At 56.8% G+C, this 22491-nt stretch overlaps 1 protein-coding gene across 4 annotated transcripts in view; it reads left to right on the top strand.

Moving 5' to 3' along the window:
• MICALL2 (MICAL like 2) overlaps positions 1-18238 on the top strand; it is a 29849-nt gene extending 11611 nt beyond the window's left edge. For 2 of the 4 annotated variants that reach the window (XM_064295949.1, XM_064295950.1), the window contains 15 exons: positions 1388-1529; positions 2409-2590; positions 3498-3613; positions 4986-5789; positions 7120-7409; positions 8280-8373; positions 9603-9748; positions 10118-10288; positions 10856-10920; positions 11000-11123; positions 11489-11579; positions 11689-11762; positions 12472-12586; positions 13221-13267; positions 13642-18238. In XM_064295949.1, the coding sequence (XP_064152019.1) occupies positions 1388-1529; positions 2409-2590; positions 3498-3613; positions 4986-5789; positions 7120-7409; positions 8280-8373; positions 9603-9748; positions 10118-10288; positions 10856-10920; positions 11000-11123; positions 11489-11579; positions 11689-11762; positions 12472-12586; positions 13221-13267; positions 13642-13712 (2532 nt within the window). In that variant the 3' untranslated portion in view covers positions 13713-18238. Of the gene's footprint in view, positions 1-1387; positions 1530-2408; positions 2619-3497; positions 3614-4985; positions 5790-7119; positions 7410-8279; positions 8374-9602; positions 9749-10117; positions 10289-10855; positions 10921-10999; positions 11124-11488; positions 11580-11688; positions 11763-12471; positions 12587-13220; positions 13268-13641 lie in introns of those variants that run through there. The other 2 variants (XM_023555908.2, XM_064295951.1) reach the window with 2 other exon arrangements.
• The last annotated feature ends 4253 nt before the right edge of the window (positions 18239-22491 follow it).

Here is a 22491-nt window from a genome sequence, read left to right as displayed (position 1 = left end):
GCACAGCTTTCCCCAGGGAGTTTTGGTGAAAAAGGAACTCGGAAAACGGGGAGGCTGTCTCAGAAGTGGTGTTAACAGGCAACTTTCATTTTTTAAATGGAGGTTTCAGTGTGTCTGTGAGGCTGCCCAGAATGTTCCAAAAGGAAGACTTGATGCGGAGAAAGAGGGTTGACTGGCTGGGGTGATGCCTCATTCAGAGGCGAAGGGGCGGGTCTCAGCTCCCAGTATGGCTGGAGTCAGGCTCTGGTGACTCGTGGTCCCAGGAGGGAGAGGAGCTCAGGAACCCTGATGCGGGGATGTGGGGGTGAAGGGATCCCCTATGAGGCTTCTGATGGCTCAGGGGCCTGGGAGATGAGGTGGTCCCTTGAGTGTGAAGGGCTAAAGTTTGAACAGAGGACCAGGTGTGAGCAAGGTCAGGGGCAGAGAGCCAGGGAGGAGGTCCAGGCCTCAGGCGGCTCTCAGTGCCCCCACCAGGGTCCCGATCCTGGTCTAGAGGCTGCCTGGGTGAATGCAGGTGGGGGAGCCATGTGTCTCCAAGGCTGTGGTTTCCCTGAGTTCAGCCAAGTCTGCTGGGTGAGGGTGGGTGCGGGGAAGTAGCTGTAATGGTGGGCCCTGGGAAGGAGAGGGTGAGGGACAGGGAGGAGGGCAGACTCGCACCCCAACTGCAGGAGCCAGACCAGGCTTTCCACCCCATCTCTTAGTCTTTCCCATTCCCTCCTGGGTGGCAAGCTGTGGGGTTGGGAGTTGGAGGCCCCAGTGGAATCAAAGATCAGTGGGGCGGATGCTTGAGGGGTGAAGGAGGGTGGGCATTGGGGATGGGAGAGGGGCTGCTACCAGCTGGAGTCTGTGATGTCTGGTATGCAGTAGGCGTCTCTAAATGCGGCTACCCTGGCTCAAGCAGCCCTCCTCAGCCCAGTGTATCTTATCCAGATCTCAGTCTAGAACCCTCCCTAGTTGCTTTGGCTACAAGGACACTGGCCATGTTTGTGTCCCCTGCAGCCCCAGGGAGGACTCGGTGGCGTCTGGGTGATGCCAGCCCCTTACTCTGGGAGACCTGCTCCCAACCATTTAAGGTTTGGTGTCAGCCAGGGCTGCGTGGGGTATCTGGGGAGTCTCAAGGGTGCCATGGGACTGAGGTCCCCCAAACCTCAGTTCTCCCTTATCAAGAGGTCCCCCACCCGGACCTGAGCTCCTTCAGCCCTGCATGTTCAGATTGTGGCCCCATTCTACAGACCCAGGCTTAGGGAGTGCACACAGGCAGAGCAGAGCTCGAACCTCGAACCCAGACCTTTTTTGGGCTCCAAGTTGGGTTTCCTACCGCCTGGAGGAGGAGGAGGAGGTGTCTCCCACCAGCCCCTGCTGACTGCTGCCCCTCGCCCCCCACCAGGCCTTCCGCGTGGCTGAGGAGCAGCTGGGTATCCCGGCTTTGTTGGACGCGGAGGACATGGTGGCCCTCAAGGTGCCCGACCGGCTGAGCATCCTGACCTACGCTTCCCAGTACTACAACTACTTCCATGGCCGCTCCCCCAGTGAGTGCCACCACCTGCTGCCCTAGTGCACATTGTTCCCTCTGCTGGGGGTGCCCCCTGCCTTTTCAGGGCTCCACGCCTGCCTCCCCACCAGCCTGCCCCACCACCAGCCTGGGGAGCAGGGGCTGTGTCTCTCTCCTGGGGGGACCAGGGCCCCCCATTCTGCCTGTAAGTGGTGAGCAAGGCCCCCAGTCCCCCAACCTTTACAACAAAACCTTCTCTTGGGGCAAGCTTGGCTCTCCACTCCCTCTTTGGCTCATTTCCTCCCTTGCCCTCCCAGGCCTCAGTGTGCCCATCTGAGTCCCGATGCTCTGTGCCCATTGCTCTTCCTTTCGGAGCTTGACAGCCCTTGGGTGGGCACCCAGGCCTAGCTCCAGACACCCCCTCCCCTACTTGTTCTGACTTCTAGCCCTGGCAGGGTGGGACCAAGGCAGGGAGGGCTGGCCCAGGCTCCTCACCCCGGTTCAGGGCCCTTTGTTCCAGCCCCTCCCCGCCCCCACATTCCTCATCCCAGGCCTTAGAAATCCCCGGAATCACTGGGCAAGGGGCCAGCCCGCCTTCACGTCCCCACTCATGGGAAACAGAAAGTCCATTTTCCCCACCCGATGGGACTTTGGAGGAGGAAACAGAAAGTCCATTTTCCCCACCCGATGGGACTTTGGAGGAGGAAGGGAGGCCAAGGCTCCGCTCAGGGCTACCCCCTCCCCAGAACGGCCCTGAGACAGCAGGAGGGGTCAGCTGTCCATACCCCCACCTTGAGAGCCAGGCCCCGTGCTGGTGCTTCCCAGGTAGAGATGTAGGTTCCTAGCCCGGGGAGGCTGGGCCAGGCCCACCCTCACCCCCACCTCTCTCTCATGTGCCCTGTCTCTCTCATGCTAGTTGGGGGCATGGCCGGTGTGAAGAGGCCACCGTCAGACTCTGAGGAGGAACCGGCTGGGAAGAAGGCCCTGGCCCAGCTGCCCTCGCCTGGCCCACCCCGGAGCCTGCCACTGTCCCCAGCCAAGACCAACCCTGTTGTTCAGGGAAGGGCTGCGGGGGCACAGGGCCCTCCCCCAAAGGCTGTAAGCAGCCCCGCCTGCCCTCCATCTGGTATCTTGGGCTTTCCACCAGCTCCCATTGAAAGAAAGGGGCTCATGGGAGTGTGGGGGCGGGGGGGCGGAGCAGAACAAACAGCCCCGGCTGGAATGGGTCTCCGCTGGGGGCCTGGGGTGCAGCCTCAGTCCACCTTTAGGGGACTGGCTCACTACTTCAGCCTTGGGTGGTTGGGATTGTGACCCCTTTCTACAGACGGGTAAACCGAGGCTCAGGGAGTGCACACAGGCCAAGCAGAGCTCAAACCTTGGACCCAGACTTATCTGGGATCAAGTCTATCCTCTGGCCTCTGATCCAGGCTACCTCCGGGGGCGGGGCCAGGAGGGGATGCTGGGTGTGGCCTTTATTCCTCAGGTCAGCCCTGCAAAGGGGTGTAGGGAACCCCCACTTTTCTGAGGTGGAGACTGAGGCTGGTGATAACTTGTGCTTTGGTGCCCCCTGCTGTCCGGGGCTTGCCACACCCAGCTCCGTGGAGCTAGGGCAAAACATGGCACTGGCTGTTTGGAACAGGATTGAATTTCTGCTTCTGGGTGGAGGGGGTGGGCAGAAACAAGGGGACTGGAATTTGTCCCCTGGCCCTCCTGGGACCATCCAGGTCAGGTCCTGAACCCTCTCTCAGGGGACTGAGGCTGGAGGGCCCCATGGGCCAGGCTGGAGGCCCTGACTTGGGGTCTGGCCCAGCTGGGCCTAGGCCCACCTGTGTCCCTGCCAGGTGGGAGCTTTCTGGAGCCCTGCCCTCTGCTTTGTGAGGTGGCATCTACCTGCCCTTAGCTCTGAGGATGGTGGGGTTAGAGCACATGTCCTGGCCCTCCGTGGCAGGGTGGGGCTCAGAAGTGTCATCTGGGCTTCAGCCACTCCTGGAATCCCCCCTTTAAGGGCCCAGCCCCCATGGGCAGCTCGGTCAGCAGCATCTGTGCGGCCTGCGGCAAGCATGTGCACCTCGTGCAGCGACACCTGGTGGATGGCAGGCTCTACCACCGGAACTGCTTCAGGTGGGTCCCTCCCCTCCTCAAATACCTCCCAAGGCTCCCATCCTCCCCAGACATCACCAAGGCCCTCCTCTCTGGCCACTATCTCCTCAGCCTTGTCCCCCTCCCTTAGCCCAAATGTCCACCCATTCCCTGACACCACTGGGCCTCTATCCCTCCGTCTCAACTCAGCCAACCCTTCTCCAACACTACCTCTGAGAAGCCCTTCGTGATGTCTTTCCAGGCAGATACCTCAGTCTCCCTTCTTTAACTTGAAGCCCTTTGTATTAGGGCTTTTTATTCTGTGACCTTCTGCAGTCCCTCTCTCCTACTACCTTGTACTCTCCAGGCCTGGGAGCCTCTGGAGGGCAAGATTGGTATCTTCCTTATCATATTTATTTATTTACGTAACGGCATTACACAACAGGCTATTCATTTATTTATTTTTATTGTTGTTGAGAATACACACAGCAGAACATACACCAATTCAACAGTTTCTACGTGTACAGTTCAGTGACATTGGTTACATTCTGCGAGTTGTGCAACCCTTCTCACTTTCCTGAGTTGTTCCTCCTTACGTTCTGTTCCTTATTCACATAAACTCACTTCCATGTAGATAGTTCTTCAAAGAGCATAATGCTCGAGACAGACATTCCTTACTAATTTAGCTGAACTATTGTCTGGTGTTTAAGAAGACTTCAGGAGATGTTTTTGGTTTAAGGTTTAAAGACTGTCTCAGGATAATAGCTTCAGGGGTTCATGCAGCCTCCATGGCTCCAGAAAGTTTGGATTCCATGAGAGTTTGAAATTCCATTCTGCAGTCCCCCCTTTTGGTCAGGATTCTTCTATAGAACCTTTGATCAGAACATTGACTAATGGTAGCCAGACACCATCCAGCTCTTCTGGTCTCATGACAAAGGAGGCAGTTGTTCATGGAGGCAATTAGCCAAGCATTTCATTTCCTCCTCTTATTCCTGACACTCCTTCTTCCTCTATTGCTCCAGGTGAATAGGGACCAATTGTCATGCCTTGGATGGCTGCTTGCAAACTTTTAAGAGAGCCTTCCATATTTTTATTACCCCAACACTCCACAAGGCCTGCAGGGGTCAGCCCCCTGAAGTGGCATACAGGGCTGGCTGTCTGTCTCTGCCTGTCTGTGTGTGTTCACATATACAAGCACTTCCTGGGTGTCCACGGCCTTAAGGAAGTAAAACGGCTAAGACCCAGTAAAAGAGGTATTTGTTGAGTAAATGAACAGCCACAGGAGTGGAGGGACACAGGATACTTAAGGGTGTGTTTTAGGGAGAATGAGATTAGGTGAACAATGGGCGAAAGTATGAAGAACACAGGCGTGGAACTGGGGGCTTCCTCATGTTTTTTTCTGCCCCCTCCCCAGGTGTAAGGAGTGCTCCAATACACTACACTCAGGGGCCTACCAGGCCACGGGGGAGCCGGGCATCTTCGTCTGCATTAGCCACCACCCCAAAGCTGCGTCTGCAAGCCTTACATCACCAGGCCTGACCCCTAGACAGTTGGGGGCCACCCCCGTGAACTCCAGGCCCCTCAGCACCCCACAGAAGGCCCAGGAGAAGAATGGGCCGCGAAAGGCCAGCCTAGAGGCCAAGCACCCAGCCAGGGAGCCTGTGGTGGGCGGCCCAGTGGCCAGAAGTTTTACTCTGTCGATACCTGACCCTCCCACTGCTGCTGCCTCCTCTCATGTCCACGGAGGGAGCCCTGCCATGCCCAGGCTCCCTGCGGGCCCTGTAGCCTCCAGCCCCACGTTCAAGCCAAGCACACGGGTGACGAACAGCTCACCGATCGGGTGGTCCTCGCTGGCACAGGGCACCATGACAGCCAGGCCTCAGCCGGCAGGGCACCTGAGTACCCGGGACCCTCGTCCAGCTGTGCCACAGGTCCAGGTAGCTCCAGGAGGCACAGCTCCTCAGACCAAGCTCAGCTCAAGTCCAGCATCTTCGGGCACCACAGACCCTCCAACCTGGACCCCCACAACCTCCAGGACCCAGCAGGCCCGGGAGAGATTCTTCCAGGTCCCCAACAATGGCCCAGCCAGCCGGAGGCCCACGAAGGCAGGCCCAGGAGGCCTGGATCCAGTGGACACACCTCCGGCAGACAGTAGCCGGGAGCAAGCGCTGAGCTTCCTCAAGAAGGCCCTTCCGGTGCTTGCAGAGGCACCCGGCAGGTCGGTGGAGGAGGAAGGGGTTGGGTATGAGGGCCATACCTGCCCACCAGCCGCCGACGGCCACCAGGAGGCCAGAAGGGCTAGGGGGAGCCTGGGAAGGGGCCCTAGCTGTGTCCTCCCTGGCTGTGGCCTTAGGGATTACTTCCCTGGGCCTCAGTTTTCTGGGTCTGAGAAATGGGAGCATGAGTCAGTGGGCATGGAGTACTTGAGGGGCAAGGAAGGAGGACGTGGTTATTACAATGAAATCGGGGTACGCTATGTGCGGTGGTGGCTACCTCCTGCAACATGGCACACCCGTTTGTCATTATCTGATGGTCTGATGCCTGGTTTACAGATGGAGAAACGGGTGTGAATGGGGCTCTGCTTTCCCAAGTCCCCATGCTGATTGGGTCAGGGAGCCAGCATGTCTGACCCTGAGCGAGACTCAGCTTACCTGGCACCACCCAGGGCCTTCCACACTTGAGACACTGAGCTGGTGTTTGTTGATCGAATAAAGGATGGTCCCTTAGAGAGTGGGGAGAAGGACGGCGCCAAATACATGCAGCTGAATGAAGGACTCAGTGTCTCAGGCCGCTCACACTGTTTACTGCTTCACCCGCCCTTATTGTGGTCTGGGGCGCCCTGGCTCAGGCCTGCCTGACCACCCCCCTTGCCTGGGGGCTCCCAGGGTGGGCACAGACATGGAGGAGTGTGAACTTGTCTATCCACTCTTGGGGGTTAAGGGGACCCAGGGCACCTGTGGGAGCCAAGTCTCCTTGCTAGGCTCTCTGGGGGTGTTCCCGGGGGATGTCTGGCTGGGGAGGGGCCCAGCTCCTCCTAGGAACCCAGCCTGGCCACCCTGGGCCCAGAGGAGGAGAAGACAAGAGGGAGGTGAACGAGGAGGAGCTGCCCGGGCCTCAGTGTGCATGTAGAAGCTGGCCTAGGAGGGCCTGGTACCCCCAGCCTGGGCTCTGAATGCCAGTGGCCAGCGTATGCAGGATGGTGCTAAATACACACAGCTGTATGGAGGACTCAGCACGGAGGGGCTTTGAGGCCTGCTGACCCCTTAGGCTGAGCTAGGCAGGTCCAGGGTAGCCATGGCTCAGGGCAGGGGTCTGCATGGCTCAGCCCCACGCCTTCTGGGCCCCTGCAGGTGGGATGTTAGGGGTGTTTTCATCTCAGTTGACACTAGAGTTAAACAGGGTATGATCATCTGCCAACTATACAGTGGGTGCCCTTGGGCCCACCTTGCTGGAACCCCCCTCTGTAGGCCGAGGAGTTTCTACCTGGAGAGTCATGGATGGAGGGCTCCTGAGTGCACCCGTGCCTAAAGCCCACCTCTCACCCACAGGCCGCCCCAAGCCTCCTCTCCTGTTCTGAATTCCCATCCCAAAGCTGAAGGGCCAAGGGCAAGTCAGTCAGCCAAGCTGTCACGGGCGACGCCTCCCCCAGCGCACTGCCCCACTGCAAGAAGTGAGGCCCCTTCGAGAGCTGAGCTGGGGGCACCCCCAAGCGTGGGCACTGCCTCCAGGGCCTCTTCATCACCTGAGGCTGGAAGGAACAGCCCGGTGGTCAGCCTGGGGGGCAGCAGGCCCGTTGTAGGCTCCAGGGTGAAGCCGGAAGAGCCTCCGACTGCCAAGGGTAAGATGATGATGTGGGCGGACACAGGCTGCAGGACCTTGTTCTGCTCAGCTGCCGTTCCCCACTTGCTTAAGGGGCTGCAGCCTCGGCTGTCTCCCAGTCCAACTCCTGGCATCTTGTCCTCTGTGACTGTGCCCCGTGGCACCCCTGTATCCCAACCCTCAGCCTGTCCCACACGTTCCCCTGTGCTGTGGTAGCTGCCTGTGGGGTTACACTGTGAAGTCCCCGCTGCTGTCCAGATCTCCAGAGTGGCTCCTCTGGACGTTTACCATCTCAGTCACTGCTGCATTGCCGACGCAGCCGAGCGTCCCGGGTTTCTGGTGCCAGACGGGCTGGAGCTGCCATCCTCGGCTCTGGGCTGCAGCTCCCTGCTCTACTCTTAGGGGCTCAGGACCCCTCTCTGGGAGGAGGATTGCCATGGGTGGGGGGTTCCTGGTCCCCGGCCTTGTGCTGTTGGGGAAGTCTGCCTTTCCACCAAATGGGGAGCTTGTTTCTTGCTAGGCACCTGGGTGTCTTTTGAGGTGTCTGGGGCTTCACCAAGGTGGGCTGCCACCATCAAAGCCACTTCGGGGTGGTAACCAAGCAGACGAAGATGGGACACGCAAGTCCCTGCTGATTCTGCACAGACCCAGGGAGAAGCCCACCCGCCAGGGCTGCCCGTCCCCCTGACCATGTGGTTGGAGGGGCATTTAGGGCCTGGAGAGGGTGTGGCCCTCCCTGGGAACAAACACCTGTCTCTGAACTCCCAGTCCAGTGCTTCTCCTGTATGGCTTCGGGCTTGGAGGGTGGGGCAGCCGTGGAAAGATGGGTGGGGTGAGGGCCCCCTTATCCACAACACTTCCATCTGATTGTCTTGCTGCACCCACTCAGGTCCCAGTGCCAGCCTCCAGGAGAGCCCGGAGGACAGCCCGGCAGGGTGGAGGGCCCGCCTGAAACCTGTGGAGAAGAAAAGCCCTGCTGAGAGGTGAGGACAGGCAAGCAGCTACAGCAGGGGTTCACCGGCCCTGGCCCACATCTGTGTGGCCTCTACCTGTGGGTTTTGCTTGAGCAGGATTCTGAATCCCCAGGCTAGCATGGGGCCTTATATCACTTTTGAGGAGAATATAAGGAGCAGACTAGACACAGACCCAGGAGAGTCCCTGGGTGGCACAGACGGTTAAGCACTTGGCTATTAGCCGAAAGGTTGTTGGTTCAAACCCACCCAGAGGTGCCTTGGAAGAAAGGCCTGCGAATCTGCTTCCAAAAGATCACAGCCATTGAAAACCCTATGGGGCAGTTCTACTCTGACACATACGGGGTTGCCATGAGTTGGAATCGACTCGATGGTAATAAACAAGAAGCATAGGGCCTGGCACACAGTAAGCACTCAGTAGATGCTTAAGGAGGATTGATAGCACACACACTGACCGCCTGATGTATGCATGTCTCTTTGTTCGTGAGCATCAGCCGTAGGTCACAGCAGCCAGCTTGTGTGATGTCAGTGACATGGGAAGTCATTACATGACATGTCCCCTCCTGTGATGGGGACACCAGAGGCAGGGCAGGCTCAGAGAGTTTCATCCTCTGTGGTGTCCCCACTCAGCTCTGAGGTGGTCACTGTGCCTGGGGGTGGAGACACAAGAGCATGTTCCTGGGTCTCACCCTGAGGCCTGACCCCTGACACCAGTGCCTGGGGTCACCTCCCTTGACTGCTTTGCCATGGGCAGGGGTGGTTCTCCAGAGAAAACTCTGTAAGGACAGGGGAGGGGGAGTGGTCTCCACTGCAGCCTTCTGTGGATGGAGGCTGCACCTCTGAGGGCTGGACAGGTGCCTGCCCCACCCTGGCTCCTCAGGCACGGGCTCTTCCACACGCCAGGGCCGAAGGGGGCACAGTCCACACCCATGCACACACAGGCCTGGACCTGAGCCTGTGCACAGCTTCCCTGTGGACACCTGACTGAAGATGGGTGCACAGATAGATGTGGAAATAACACATCTGGGTGTCCATTGTGCCCTCTGGGTGTTCAGAAGAGTCCATGCCCAGGAACGTGGTGGTGGGTGCCCATGAAAGCAGGTGAGGCCCTTTCTTGACCTGGGGCCGGTGTGTGCTGCACAGGGGTGTTTGCATCTGGCTTTGCACAGGCTTTCGGTCCTCTTCAGCAGCTCAGGCCTGGGTTGGCAGGTATAAAGGCTCACCTCCCTCCTTCCATCCAGGGTTCTGGAGCTGAAGGGGCCCCAGGCCCCGGGAGAGTCAGGGGCAGGGGAAGCCCCCAGGAAGGTGTCAGGGAACTCCAAGGGGGGTGTCCACATCACGCTGACCCCAGCACGGCCTGACAGGACCCCTGGACCCAGCCTCCCAGGTAACGTGAACGGGACCCCAGGAACTCCAGCTGCCTACCTGCTCAGCCAGGGAGTCTGGGGCCAGGCAGTCCTACTCTTGGGGTGCAGCTGCCTGGGGGCTGGGGGGCTGGGCTGGAGCTCAGAGTTGATGGTCCCGGGTGGCCCAACCAGCTGGGCCTCTGTTTTTCTCTCTGAGTGTCACACTCTGCCCTCCCTGGCCAGTTGGGCCAAGCGTGCGTAGAAGGGCTATGATGCCCAGGCCCCAGCTGTGCTGGGACAGACCTCAGGCTCCCCCTGGCCACCTGGTGGGCCCCAGGCTGAGCCCCAGGCTGAGGGGTGGGGAGGGCTCCTGGCCTGCTGGTCTGATGTGGCTCTCCCTCCCCCCACAGCTCTCCCTCCCTCTGCGGCAGTTGCATCCCCCTCCCCGTCTCGCCGCAGGAGGCTGGCTGTCCCTGCCAGCCTGGACGTGTCCGGGGACTGGCTGAAGCCTGAGCCTACTGGGCAGGAATCCTTGGCCCCTGGCTGGAAGGAGGCAGAGGCCCACCCTTGGGACAAGCCAGGTCAGCTCCAAAGACCCTGGCTTTCGTTTCTGTTTGGGGCATGAATGAAGGGAGGCTTCTGCTTCAGAGGAGGTGCCGAGTAGAGATTTGAAGGGTGAATAGGAGCTCACCAGGCCTAGAATGGACAGGAGGGCAGCCCAGGGGAGGGACCAGCCAGCGCAGATACCTGGAGGCTTGGCCAATTTGGAGGTGAGGCAAGGTGGCCTAGAGACCGAGCCCCCTGTGTGTCAGGACCTTCCTTGTGACAAGGCTGGGGAACTGATCAGAATCCAGGCCTCTTGGCTCTTGTGGTCATCGACACCTGGTGACAATGGCATGTAACTTCCTGGCAGCCCCAGAGCCCCAGAGAAGACTGCTGAACAGAGGAGGGGCCTCAGGGGGCAGGGTGGGTGAGAGGTGCTTCATGGGGACAGGACCTGGGTCTGTCCCTCTGAGCTCTCATCATTGGGACCTCAGCTCTAGGTGAGGTGGGTGGCCTGGGTGGAGTATACAGCAGGGACATCATGGTAGAGTGTGCTGGTGGGGTCATGTTGGCCCACTACCCAGGATCACCTTGCTCCTCCACAGGGAGACCCCCGGGCCTGGCCAGTGTCCCCACCCCGTCCTGCAAGCCCAAGGCCTCCCTTGTCAGGGTGAGTGGGCTGGATTGGGGTGAGGGTGGGGAGGCGTCTGCCCTGGCCCCAGTGGCTGCTCACTGCCCCATGTCCGCAGCCACACCCAGATCGAGTGCCCCAGGAGGAGATCCAGCGGCAGGTGCAGGACATCGAGAGGCAGCTGGACGCCCTGGAGCTCAAGGGTGTGGAGCTGGAGCGGCGGCTGCGGGCGGCAGAGGGAGGTGAGTCTCCAAGTGTGAGTCCGAGGCTAGCCCAGGCCCACCCAGGCACAGGCTGGCCCGAAGCCACCAGGCTAGCTCACCCCTACCATGGCTCAAGTGCCTGGCCTGCCCACCGCCCAGCTTGACCCCCGCATCCCATGCACACCCTCGGCCTGGGCCAGCCCTTCGACCCAGGTCGGCCCTCCAGCTGGTGTCTCCACGCCTGAGCCTGAGGCTAGCCCAGGTGCAGGCTGGCCCTGGCCAGCTCACCGCTGTACCTTGAGTGCCAGCTTGACCCCTGACCCTGGGCTCAGACCAGGGCCGTTTCACAGCGTGTGGGTCTGGAGGCCCTGCGGCCCCCTGACCCAGTCGGCTCCTCTCTGCAGATGCCTCGGAGGACAGCCTCATGGTAGAGTGGTTCCTGCTCATCCATGAGAAGCAACTGCTGCTGAGGCTGGAATCGGAGCTGATGTACAAGTGAGTGTCGGCCATGGCGGGTGAGGAGCTGATGTCCACGTGGGTGTCAGCTGTAGGGGGTGGGGAGGGCTGCCAGGGGCCGGCCCCAGACACCTGTCCTCATGGGCAGGTCCAAGGATCAGCACCTGGAGGAGCAGCAGATGGACCTGGAGGTAGAGCTGCGGCGGCTGATGGACAAGCCCGGTGAGCTGCCCCCTGCCCTCATGCCCCTGAGCCTCAGTTTCCACATCATCCTTAGTAGTGGGGAGCTGCCACCCTTCTGTCCACGTGTGGCTTTGTGGTGGCTTATGCGATGCTGGAAGCCATGCCACCAGTATTTCAAATACCAGTAGGGTCACCCACAGTATTTCTGTGGAGTTTCTAGGCTAACATAGACTAGGAAGAGAGGCCTCGTGATCTATTTCCGAAAATTAATCAGTGAAAAACCTACAGATCACAACAGAACATTGTCTGGTACAGTGCTGGAAGCCGAGCCGCCTAGGTTGGAAGGCACTCAAAATACACAGTGGCCGCAACAGTGGACACACCAACCATTGTGAAGATAGCTCCGGCAACGTTTTGTTCTGTTGTACAGGAGGTGGTCATTAGTCAGAGCTGGCTCAGTGACAGCTAACAGCAACAACAATGGGCAGAGATTTTGTGAGGATGGGTGAAGTGGCCCGGAGGGAAGGGCAGGCAGTACTGTCTGTGATAGGGTTATTCGTTCATTCAATCGTTCATTTATTCATTCATCCATTCAATTGGCATTACTGAGAACCCACCGCAGGCCACAGACCCTGTCCCAGGTACCCTTCAAGGCCCCATTCACTCCTTCAATCTGATGTTGAATGAATCAGGGGGACGCTTTGTCCCTGGGGCTCCGGGTCCCGCTGATGCCTGGCTGTCCCTGCAGAGGCCCTGAAGTCTCCCCGGGACCGACAGCGGGAGAAGGAGCTACTGAACCAGTACGTGAACACTGTGAATGATCGAAGTGACATTGTCAACTGCCTGGATGAGGACCGGCTCAGGTGGGGCCCGTCCCCCACCCGATTCAGCAGGGAGGCGCCAGGCCCCCCTCAGTCTCTGATAGGGTCATTCATTCATTCAGTGTTACCAAGCTCACCACTGGGCCCCTTTCACCCCGGCTATCCCTGGCCTTTGAGGTCAGCACCGTCTAGTAGAACATTCCAGAAAACAGAAATGTTCTATAACCTTCGCTGTCCAGTATAGCAGCCACTTGTGGCCCCTGAGCACTTGGGAGACTTTCGTATTTCATTACGTTGAGTGGGTTGAACTCACACAGCTGCTGGTGTCTCCTGGCTGTTGCGCTGACAGCAGAGCTTCAGAACTGCCCCGCCCCGACCCTTGTCTCTGTCCCTGGGTCCAGGTAGGGCACTGGCCCTGGCCATGCAGGGCCCGTGGCTGAGGCTGGGGCTTGAATGTCAGATTGAGCTCATAGGCGCCAGGGAGCGGGTCTCCCCGGGCCCTTCTCGGGTTGCTGACGAGGGGCCGGGCGCAGAGCAGGGACACCAGGCATGGGGTAGGGGGAGGCCAGACAGCAGGTAGCTGCGGCATTGGGGTGGGGCTGTCCAGGGCCCTAGGCTGGTGAGCCCCCCTCTCCAGGGCACGCTGCCCTCACAACAACCTCCATCCCTGCTTCAGGGAGCAAGAGGAGGACCAGATGCTACAGGACATGATCCAGAAGCTGGGTACTGATGGCGACCTGGGCGGATGTGGGGGGACAGAGCTGGGGGCTCAGGTGGGGGGCCACCCTTGGGGGCAGCCTCCGAATGGGGATGGGAGGCTCCATGAACAGCTGGAGGACCACTCTGATAAGCTTCTGCTTCAGACCCCCAGTGTGCTGGGCAGGGACCCCTGCTCTCATGTGACACCCAGCCCAGGTGGGAGCCCCAGAGCAGGTGTGCCCTGTCTGTGGGTGATCCACACTGGGCTGGCTTCCTGCAGGTGCTGCATGGGCTGGGCTGGGGGGGGGATGCAAGGGGAGGAAAGTTCCGAAAGGGGGACTTGGTGGGATGGCTGAGAGGTGGTCAAGCAGAGCCTCTCTGTCCATCCCGCCTCCCAGACCTCCAGAGAAAGAAGCCCAAGTTCCGCTTGTCCAAGTTCTGGAGGAGTAAAGGCAAGACCCCTGAGTGAGCTGCTGTTGGGGCAGCAGGGACCCTCACCAGGGGCCGGGCAGGCCTTGGGGCCCAGGAGAGGACAGCGGTAGGATGGGGATCCTGGAGAGGCCCTCCCTGTGGGATCTGTCGGCCTCAATAAAGAGACTAACCATGCTTGCCTTGTGTCCGTTGCACTGGCGGCCCCATGTGTCCCCGCAGCCCCACCCTGGGCCTGGAGGTCTCGGACTTGAGTTCTAGGTCCACCCCCAGAATGGACATGCTCTGTGGCCTCGGACCTGGCACTGACCTCCCTGAGTCTCTCCTGGCCACAATGGAGTGAGCATCTGGTGCTTCCCAGCCTGGCTGCACTCACGAGAGATTGGAGGGGGGCACTGTGGCAAACTGAGGTGCAAACTGTGAGCCCCCAGGTGCTGGCCATAGAGGCGCTACATCCGTGGGTGCCTCCAGTTAAACAGCGACAGCAGGCTCACACCGAGGCTCCAAGACGGTGGCCGCTATAGACGTGAGCACAGTGGGCCCTGGGGGAGGGCCAGTCTGCACCCCTACTGGACCTGAGGGTCTGAGGGTCTAGGCAGAGCTGGAATCAGGGTTGCCATTCCAGCTGACTCTCAACGGAGAGTGACGCTGTCAGCGGGAGAACTTGGGGAAGGGGCTTCTCCTTGGGGCTCAGAGGACCTGGGCTTCACCCAACTCTGCCTCCTACTCTGTGATGGGGAGTCACTGTCCCTTCCAGCCTGTGTCAGTGTCCTGGTACCACAACAAAGTACCCCAAACTGGGGGGCTTACAACAGCAGGAATTGTCTTGCAGTTCTGAAGGCTGGGAGTCCTAGACCAGGGTGTCGTCAGGGCTGTGCTCCCTTTGAAGGCTCTCAGGGAGTATCCTTCCTGTCTATTCCAGCTCCTGGTGGCTTGAAGCATTTTTGGGCTTGTGGCCACATCATTCCAATCTCTGCCTCCTTCTTCATGTGGCCGCCTTCCCTCTGTCTGTCTCTGTGTCTCTTCTCCTCTTTTATAGAACACCACTCAGATGGGATCAGGACCCACCCTACTCCAGTGTGACCTCATGTTAACTGGTAACATCTCCAAAGACCCTATTTCCTAACAAGGTCACGTTTACCGGTACAGGGTTAGGACTTCAACACGTCTTTTGGGGGAGCGCAATTCAACCCATATCCAGGGTCTCGGTGCACCTGCAGCGTGAGCAATGAGCCAGCTCTGCCTGACCTCGAAGCTCCTCCCAGCGGTGAGGCTGCTGGACCCCAGGACCCCAGCATCAGGCTGGAACCTGCCCACTCGATGAACCAGGTGGAGAGGTCCATGTGTGAGAGTAGTCTTCCCCTCCCCGAACCTCTGTTTTCTGTGAGACGGGGTAGACCCTTGCTTTGGACGGAAAGCAGACAACAGCCTGCAGTGGGCTTGGTGTCGTAGGGGGGCCTAGTCTAGGGGGCGGCTCAAGGGATCCCAGCCTGGGCTGTGGGTGGGGAGTCACCAGGCTGGCAGTGGTGGGGCTGGGCAGAGGGATCTGGGAAGTGGCTTAGAAGCTCGAAGGTGCCAGTGTGTGGGGGGCTGGAGGCTGGGAGGGAAATGGGGCTCCTCAAGTGATCAACAGGGCCTGGATGGAGGGACTCGGGGTGCCATGTGGGTTCTGAGCAGAGGCCCTTCTGTCAGACTTGAGTGTTGAGAAGACACCACCGTGGCAAGTGGTGTGGAGGGCTGCTTGGGCTGGGACCACCTGACATGTCCAGCTGAGCCTGTTGGTCCCACCCCTCCCATGTCTGAGCCCCCCATTCTGTCCTCCCAGGCAGATCCCACCAGGGACCCGGGCTTCAGACTACAGCAATGTGGCTTCTTGGCCACCAGGGGGAGGCAGAGTGCTACTTAGCACAGATGGGCCCTGGAGTGCTCCAAAGCAGCTCCATTTTACAGATTGAGAAACTGAGGCTCAGAGAGGGCACATGGCTTCCTGAGAACACGCATAAAATTAGAATCTGGGATCCTGGGCCTCCAGGATTGGGGGTGGGGGGTGTCCCAAGAGCTCCTTTTGGGGGGAAGGGTGAGCTGGGAGTGTAATGGGTCTTAGAAGGGGTAGGAAGAATCCAGGACCCGTGGGTTATCTGGCAAGTTAGGATTGTCGGCTCCACCGTGCTGGGACCTACTTGCTCAGTGATACCTTGGGAGCGTGAGGGGCTGGGGCACTTATGCCCCCTCCCCATTCTCCCAGGCCACTTCCTGGGGACTCCAGAGGGCAGTGCCCCCCTACCCCCACCCCCAGGGATGACGATGTGGCCCAGCATGGGGCCTTGAGGGCTTGGAGCTGTGCCACGGGACCACCCCTCACTTTGCAGGCCTCTGTCTCCTCACCTGTAAAAGGGGGAGAGTCACAGAGACAGACCCCATTTGGTGCCGGCCTGGTCCGGTACTTTGGTGAGCTGCCTTGCCCCCATCCCTACTCTGGGGCTGTAGGGACCGAATTAGATCTGTGGGCACAGAACCCATCCTCCTCCCCCATACCCCAAGCCAGCAGCGAAAAGACGGGAGGGGACAGGGAGCAGAGTGAAGGCCCTAAGGGCGTTTCTGGGGCATCTCCAAGCAGGTGGGAGGGGTTTCCCCACCATCCCCAGCCCAGAGGAGTGGCCATTACCATGTCATGTGGCAAGGATGCCCAGTTGGGTCTGGGGACTCTGTCTTCCAACCTGCTGTCACCCCACACACCAGGCTTTTTGCAGGCTGTGGGGTCCCACCCCTGGGGTTGGAGGGGAGGCTCTGGGCCTGGGGGTCATAGAGAGGAGCTCACTCGGGAAGCCCCATCAGGGATTGCCCTGGGGTTCTTCCCACACCCCTAGAATAGGAAATCAGCTGCCTCCGGAGGTGTAAACAGTTGGGGCACAGGCGGGGCCCTGACAACTTAATTTGGGCACCCCCGGCCCCAACTCCTCTCACCCCAGCAGTTGCATCACTCAGCCCAGCCCTCCTCTCTCAGTGCTGGGGTCCTGGGTAGGAGACCAGGGGTGTGTGCAGATAAGGGGGGGTCTCAGTCCAGGATAGGAGAGGCTGGCTGGGTCCTTCCCAGTGCCCCCATCCCCCAGCTAAATCCCCTCCCATATCACAGGAGGTAGTGAGGCCCAGAGAGGGGAAGGGGCTTCCGGCCACCCATCCTGATGGGGCAGGGGGCATCTATGAGGTAGGGAGGTGGGGGCGGCCGCCTCAGAGGCCCCCATGTGCCACGCAAGCCCTTTTCAGAAACTGGGGAGTTGCAAGCACGCCTCTGTTTCTTTGACAGGAGGGCAAACTGAGTCTGGGAGCAGGACCCCAAGTCTGGAGTAGGCAGGGCCTGGATTTAGATACAAGGGCAGGAGCCTGGCACCCTCGCCAAGGTGGCCTCTCCTTGGGAGGCTCTGCAGCCCCTGTCCCATTGAGGGGCCCACCAAGAGGAACCCCGCTTGGGCTGGGCCGGGGTGGAGCCCACGCTCACCCACAGTGGAAATCTGAGGAGACATCTGTCTGTGTACCCGGCCCTCTCCTGCCCCGCTGCACTGGCTTCCAGGGAAGGAAGGTTTCTTCCGGATCTCCACAGAAGCCTCCTAGGGCTGGACCCAGCCTGGTCTCCCTGTCCACTCCAAGGTCCCCTTTGAGTTTCATACCACCCCAGGGGCCGACATGATCCCATTTTATAGGGGGTCAGTGGGGAAGGTGCCGAGAAGGCTTGTGGGGTCCTGAGGCCAGTCTGCTCATTCCCCATAGCTGTTGGGGGGCCTCACGAAAGCCCAGACCGCAGAGGGGCTGGGGGCAGAGGCTGGACCCCAGTGGTGCGGGGTCTGAGCAAGCGATGAAGGCCGCTGGCCCAAGCCTCTTCCCTTTCCTCCTGCCTCCTGTCTGCCTGCCCTGGGGGGTCTTGCCCCCCATGTAGGGGCATCCCAGCCTACTCCTTTGAGCACGAGGGGCAAGGGGCATGCACACCAGGAGCAGAGGGGGCTTGTGAAGATCCTGGAGGGGTTTCCAGCTGTGTGGTCAGAGCGTTCTGGAACCCCGGGTATAGCACAAACGGGGTGGTCACGTTCCCCAGTCCTGCACAGCCAGAGGAGGCCCTAGCACTCTGCCTTCTGCAGGCTGGGAACTATCTCTCCCTGCAGCTGCTTTGGCTCCCGCTCACCCCACAAGTCTGAAGCTCTGTCCGAGGCCCCTGCTTGGCAGCCCTGCTCTATGCCTCCCTCCCCTGCCTCCCTGGGAACTCCTGAGGCCTTTCCACAGAGCCTCCCAGAGGAGGCCTTGACCAGATGGCCGTGGCAGACCCTGAGGGCTAGTCCACCTCCGTGCCTCCCCTTGGGCTGGCCAGCACTGCTGAGTCCCTCTGTTCCCGTGTCCCAGGCTGGAGCTTTGGATTCTGCACTAACGAGCTCTCCCAGGTGGGCCGGAAACACTGATGAAGATAGACCGAGTGAATGCCAGCCCATTAAATTGTTAATAAAGAATATGACACACACACCTTCATCTGTAGCCGGCCTGACACTTTATAAAGTACATTAAGGTGTAATCCAATTGAAACCACAATATCGAGAACATCTTATCACAAATTGAAATTATATCATATTCCTCTTTTCTTAAATTAAAAAGCTAAAACCTTTTAGTTTGCTCCTGTACAGTTCTGTAAAACTTAATCAGTGGTTTTAACAACATTAGTTTTCAATATGGACCATTTCTAGTCTCATTTATTTACAAGGGAGAACTTCCTGGAAAGGGGGTGATTTGATTTGTGGGCAGAAGTATCAGGCTCTCAGGCTGGGCCCCACCCCCATGATGGTTCTGTCCTCCTCCGGGGTCAGATGCCCGAAGTAGGGCTCTGTACCAGCCAGGGGGGTATTTGAAATACTGGTGTCACAGCTTCCAGCATTGTGCCAACATGTAAGCCACCACAGTACGACAAACGGAATGTCACAGGAGGTAGTGAATGTGGGTATCAGAAAATTAGAAATTAAAATTACACATGTGGCTTCGACTTGCGGTTGGCATTCTGGTTCCTATTGGGTGGGGCTGCTCCAACACAATTGAATGGTTCATCAGGATGCCCCCGATCGTTTTTGGAGGGTCTACATGTGCCAGAAAATTATGGATAACAAATTGTGGATAACATTGCAAAGAGTGGGAATTCCAGAACACTTGTGCTCATGAGGAACCTGTACATGGACCAAGAGGCAGTCATTTGAACTAGAACAAGGGGATACTGTGTGGTTTAAAGTCAGGAAAGGTGTGAATTAGGGTTGTATCTTTCACCATACTTATCCAATCTGTATGCTGAGCAAATAATCCGAGAAGCTGGACTATATGAAGAAGAATGGGGCATCAGGATTGAAGGAAGACTCATTAACAACCAGCGTTATGCAGATGACATAACCTTGCTTGCTGAAAGTGAAGAGAACTTGAAGCACTTACTGAGGAAGATCAAAGACCACACCCTTCAGTGTGGATTACACCTCAACATAAAGAAAACAAAAATCCCCACAACTGGACAAATAAGCAACATCATGATAAATGGAGAAAATGTTGAAGTTGTCAAGGATTTCATTTTACTCGAATCCACAATCAACGCCCATGGAAGCAGCAGTCAAGAAATCAAACAAGGTATTGCATTGGACATATCTCTTGCAAAGGACCTCTTCAAAGATGTCACTTTGAGGATTAAGGTGCTCCTGATCCAAGCCACGGTATGTTCGATTGCCTCATATGCATGTGAAAGCTGGACAGTGAACAAGGATAACCAAAGAAGAATTGATGCCTTTGAGTTATGGTGTTGGCAAAGAATATTGAATATACCCTGGACTGCCAGAAGAATGAACAAATCTGTCTTGGAAGAACAGCCAGAACGCTCCTTAGAAGTGAAGATGGTGAGACTTTGTCTCACGTACTGTGGACATATTATCAAGAGGGACCAGTCTCTGGAGGAGGATATAACGCTTGGTAAAGAAGAAGGTCAGCGAAAAAGAGGAAGACCCTCATCGAGAAGGACTGACATTGTGGCTGCAACAATGGGATCAAACATAGCAATAATTGTGAGGATGGCGCAGGACTGGACAATGTTTTGTTCTGCTGTACATAGGGTCACTATGAGTCAAAACTGACTTGACGACACCTAACAATGACAAAATGCATATAACAATAAATTTGCCATTTTAAATTGTACAAATCAGTGACGTTAGTTACATTCACAGTGCTGTGCAGCCATCACCACCACCCATTTCCAAAAGTTTTTCATGACCCCCACAGAAACTCAGTACCCCTCCAGCAATAACCCCCATTCCTTCCTTCCCCAGCCCCTGGTAACCAAAAAATCTACTTTCTTTCTCTATGAATTTGTCAATTGTAGACCTTTCATATAAGTGGGCTCATACAGGATTTGTCCTTTCGTGTCTGGCTTCTCTCACTCAGCATGATGTTTTCAAGGTTCATACGTGGCATGTATCAAGACTTCATTTCTTTTTACGACTGAGTAATACTCCATTGTATGAACAGACCACATTTTGTTTATCCGTTATCTGTTGATGGACACTTGGGTTGTTTCCGCCTTTTGGCTGTTGTGATTAGCACTGCTGTGAAAATTGGTGCACACATGTATTTTTGAGTCCCTGATTTCAAGTCTTTGGGGTACATGCCAGGAGTGGAATTGTTGGGTCATACGGTAATTCTGTTTTGAACTTTTTGAGGAACTGCCAGACTATTTACCACAGTGGCTGTACCATTTTACATTCCTACCAACACTCCACAAAGGTTCCAGTGTCTTCGCATTCTCTCCCACCTTCTGATATCTCATGACTATTATTCTTGGTGAAGGAAGTTACTTTTTTGCTGATAATATCATGCCTGCCTGGGAGTGGTGGCACTGCAGCAGCCATTTTGTGACCATGAGGGGGAACATGGCTGATATGCTCAGGATGGCAGAACCTTGGGCCCTTGATGACATCACTGGCCCACTGAATTAGCCAGCCCTAGAACCTCACTGGAAACCCTGATGGCGTAGTGGTTAAGAGCTATGGCTGCTAACCAAAATGTCAGCAGTTTGAATCCACCAGGTGCTACTTAGAAACCCTCTGTCCTGTAGGGTCGCTATGAGTCGGAATTGACTTGATGGCGATGAGTTTGGTTTTGCTTTTGGTTTAGAACCTCCCTAAGGGGCCCTGGTGGCACAATGGTTAAGCACTTGGCTGTAACTGAAAGGTTGGCATTTTGAATCCACCAGCAGTCCACGGGAGAAAAGACCTGGCAATCCACTTCCATAAAGATTACAGCCCAGGAAACCCTCTGTCACGTGGGGTCACTATGAGTTGGAATCAACTTGATGGTGCTTAGCTACAAAAGGATGATCTCATCTTGAGATCCTTAACTTAATTAGATCCTCAAAGATCCTGTTTCCAAATAAGGTCACATTCTGAGGTTCCAGGTGAACATAAAGTTTTGGGGAACACTATTCAACTCATGGAGCCCTGGTGGTACAGTGGTTAAGAGCTTGGCTACTAACCAAAATGTCAGTAGTTCCAATCCACCAGGCGCTCCTTGGAAACCCTATGGGGCAGTTCTACCCTGTCCTATAGGGTTGCTATGAATCAGAATTGACTTGACAGCAATGGATTTGGTTTCTGGTTTTTATTCAACACATTTGCATGGGTTTAAGCCACTTTTACTCAGGGTTTCTGATATTTGTAGATGAAAGCATCCTAGCTGACCCAGAATTTGCTTCCAGTAGTGGGGTGCTACAGGTAGCAGAACCTACAATGAGCCATTGTCTAAGTGAAGGCAGCAGAGCACAGGGCGGCAAGGTCTCCACCATTCCCGGTCGGGAAGTTGGTGACAATTGTTTTAGTTGTTGCTGTTAGGTGCCATTGAGTTGGTTCCGACTCACAGTGACCCTATGTATAACAGAACCAAATGCTGCCCGGTCTGGTGGCATCCTTACAATTGTTGCTGTTTTTGAGCCCATTGTTGCAGCCACTGTGTCAATCCATCTCATTGAGAGTCTCCCTCTTTTTCACTGACCGTCTGCCAAGAATAACGTCTTTCTCCAGGGACTGGTCCCTCCTGATAACATGCCCAAAGTATGTGAGCCAAAGTCTCACCATCTTTGCTTCTAAGGAGCATTCTGGCTGTACTTTCTCCAAGACAGATTTGCTCATTCTTCTGGCAGTCCGTGGTATATTCAATATTCTTTGATAATATCATAATTGAAATGTGTGTTCTTCAGTCTTCCTTGTTCATTGTCCAGCTTTCACATGCATATGAGGTGATTGAAAATACCATGGCTTGGGTCAGGTGCACCTTAGTCATCAAAGTGACATCTATGTTTTCTAACGATTTAGAGAGGACTTTTGTAGCAGATTTGCCCAGTGCCATTGATTTCTTGACTGCTGCCTCCATGGGCTTTGATTGTGGATCCAAGTGAAATGAAAACCTTGACAACTTCAAGATTTTCTCAGTTTATCATGATATTGCTTACTGGTCCTGTCATGAGATTTTCATTTTCTTTATGTTATGCCACACCCAAAAAAACCCACTGCCGTCCAACTGATTTTGACCCATACCAACCTCATAGGGTCACCAAGGCTGTAAACCTCTACGGAAGCAGACTGCCTCATCTTTCTCCCTCAGAGCCGCTGGTGGCTTGGAAACCACCAGCCCTTCGATAAGCAGTCAAGTGCTTTCCCCACTGCACCACCAGGGCTCATGTTAGGGTTTTGGGTCACGTAAAATTAGATACAGTTGTTGCCTGTTGCACCTTGGGACCCAGACCACGCATTCAAGGCTAGAGAAGA

Source organism: Loxodonta africana, chromosome 12, assembly GCF_030014295.1.
Source record: "Loxodonta africana isolate mLoxAfr1 chromosome 12, mLoxAfr1.hap2, whole genome shotgun sequence".
Lineage (NCBI taxonomy): Eukaryota > Metazoa > Chordata > Mammalia > Proboscidea > Elephantidae > Loxodonta > Loxodonta africana.
This window is presented reverse-complemented; position numbering and strand designations above follow the sequence as displayed.